The 280-nt window shown below is 63.9% G+C and overlaps 1 protein-coding gene across 1 annotated transcript in view; it reads right to left on the reverse strand.

Moving 5' to 3' along the window:
* Positions 1-280, reverse strand: part of MAPK7 (mitogen-activated protein kinase 7) — a gene marked incomplete at both ends in the record, with an annotated part of 2404 nt that overhangs the window by 671 nt on the left and 1453 nt on the right. The window contains one exon of the mRNA XM_009697478.1: positions 17-279. Coding sequence (XP_009695780.1) covers positions 17-279 — 263 coding nt within the window. The remainder of the gene's footprint in view (positions 1-16; position 280) is intronic.

The following is a 280-nucleotide window of genomic DNA, read 5'->3' on the forward strand; positions in this document are numbered from 1 at the left end:
CCAGCCGGGGCGAAGCCATTTTGCCGCCGGATACCGTCACGGCGGTCATGGAAGTCGGCGATCTCAGCCACGATGGCCGCTTTGATCTCCTCCTTGGTGAGCACCCGGCGGTCGAAGGCGAAGTCGAAGGCGGGGACGCACTCGGGCTCATCTTCCGGGTCGTGGTACTTTGCCAAAAATGGGTGCCGCAGCGCCTCAGCCACACTCACCCGCTCCCGTGGGTCAAAACGCAACATCCGACCCAACAACGCCAACGCCGCTGGCTCAGCGTCACCGAAGA

Source organism: Cariama cristata, unplaced genomic scaffold (genome assembly GCF_000690535.1).
Source record: "Cariama cristata isolate BGI_N322 unplaced genomic scaffold, ASM69053v1 scaffold23323, whole genome shotgun sequence".
Taxonomy (NCBI): domain Eukaryota; kingdom Metazoa; phylum Chordata; class Aves; order Cariamiformes; family Cariamidae; genus Cariama; species Cariama cristata.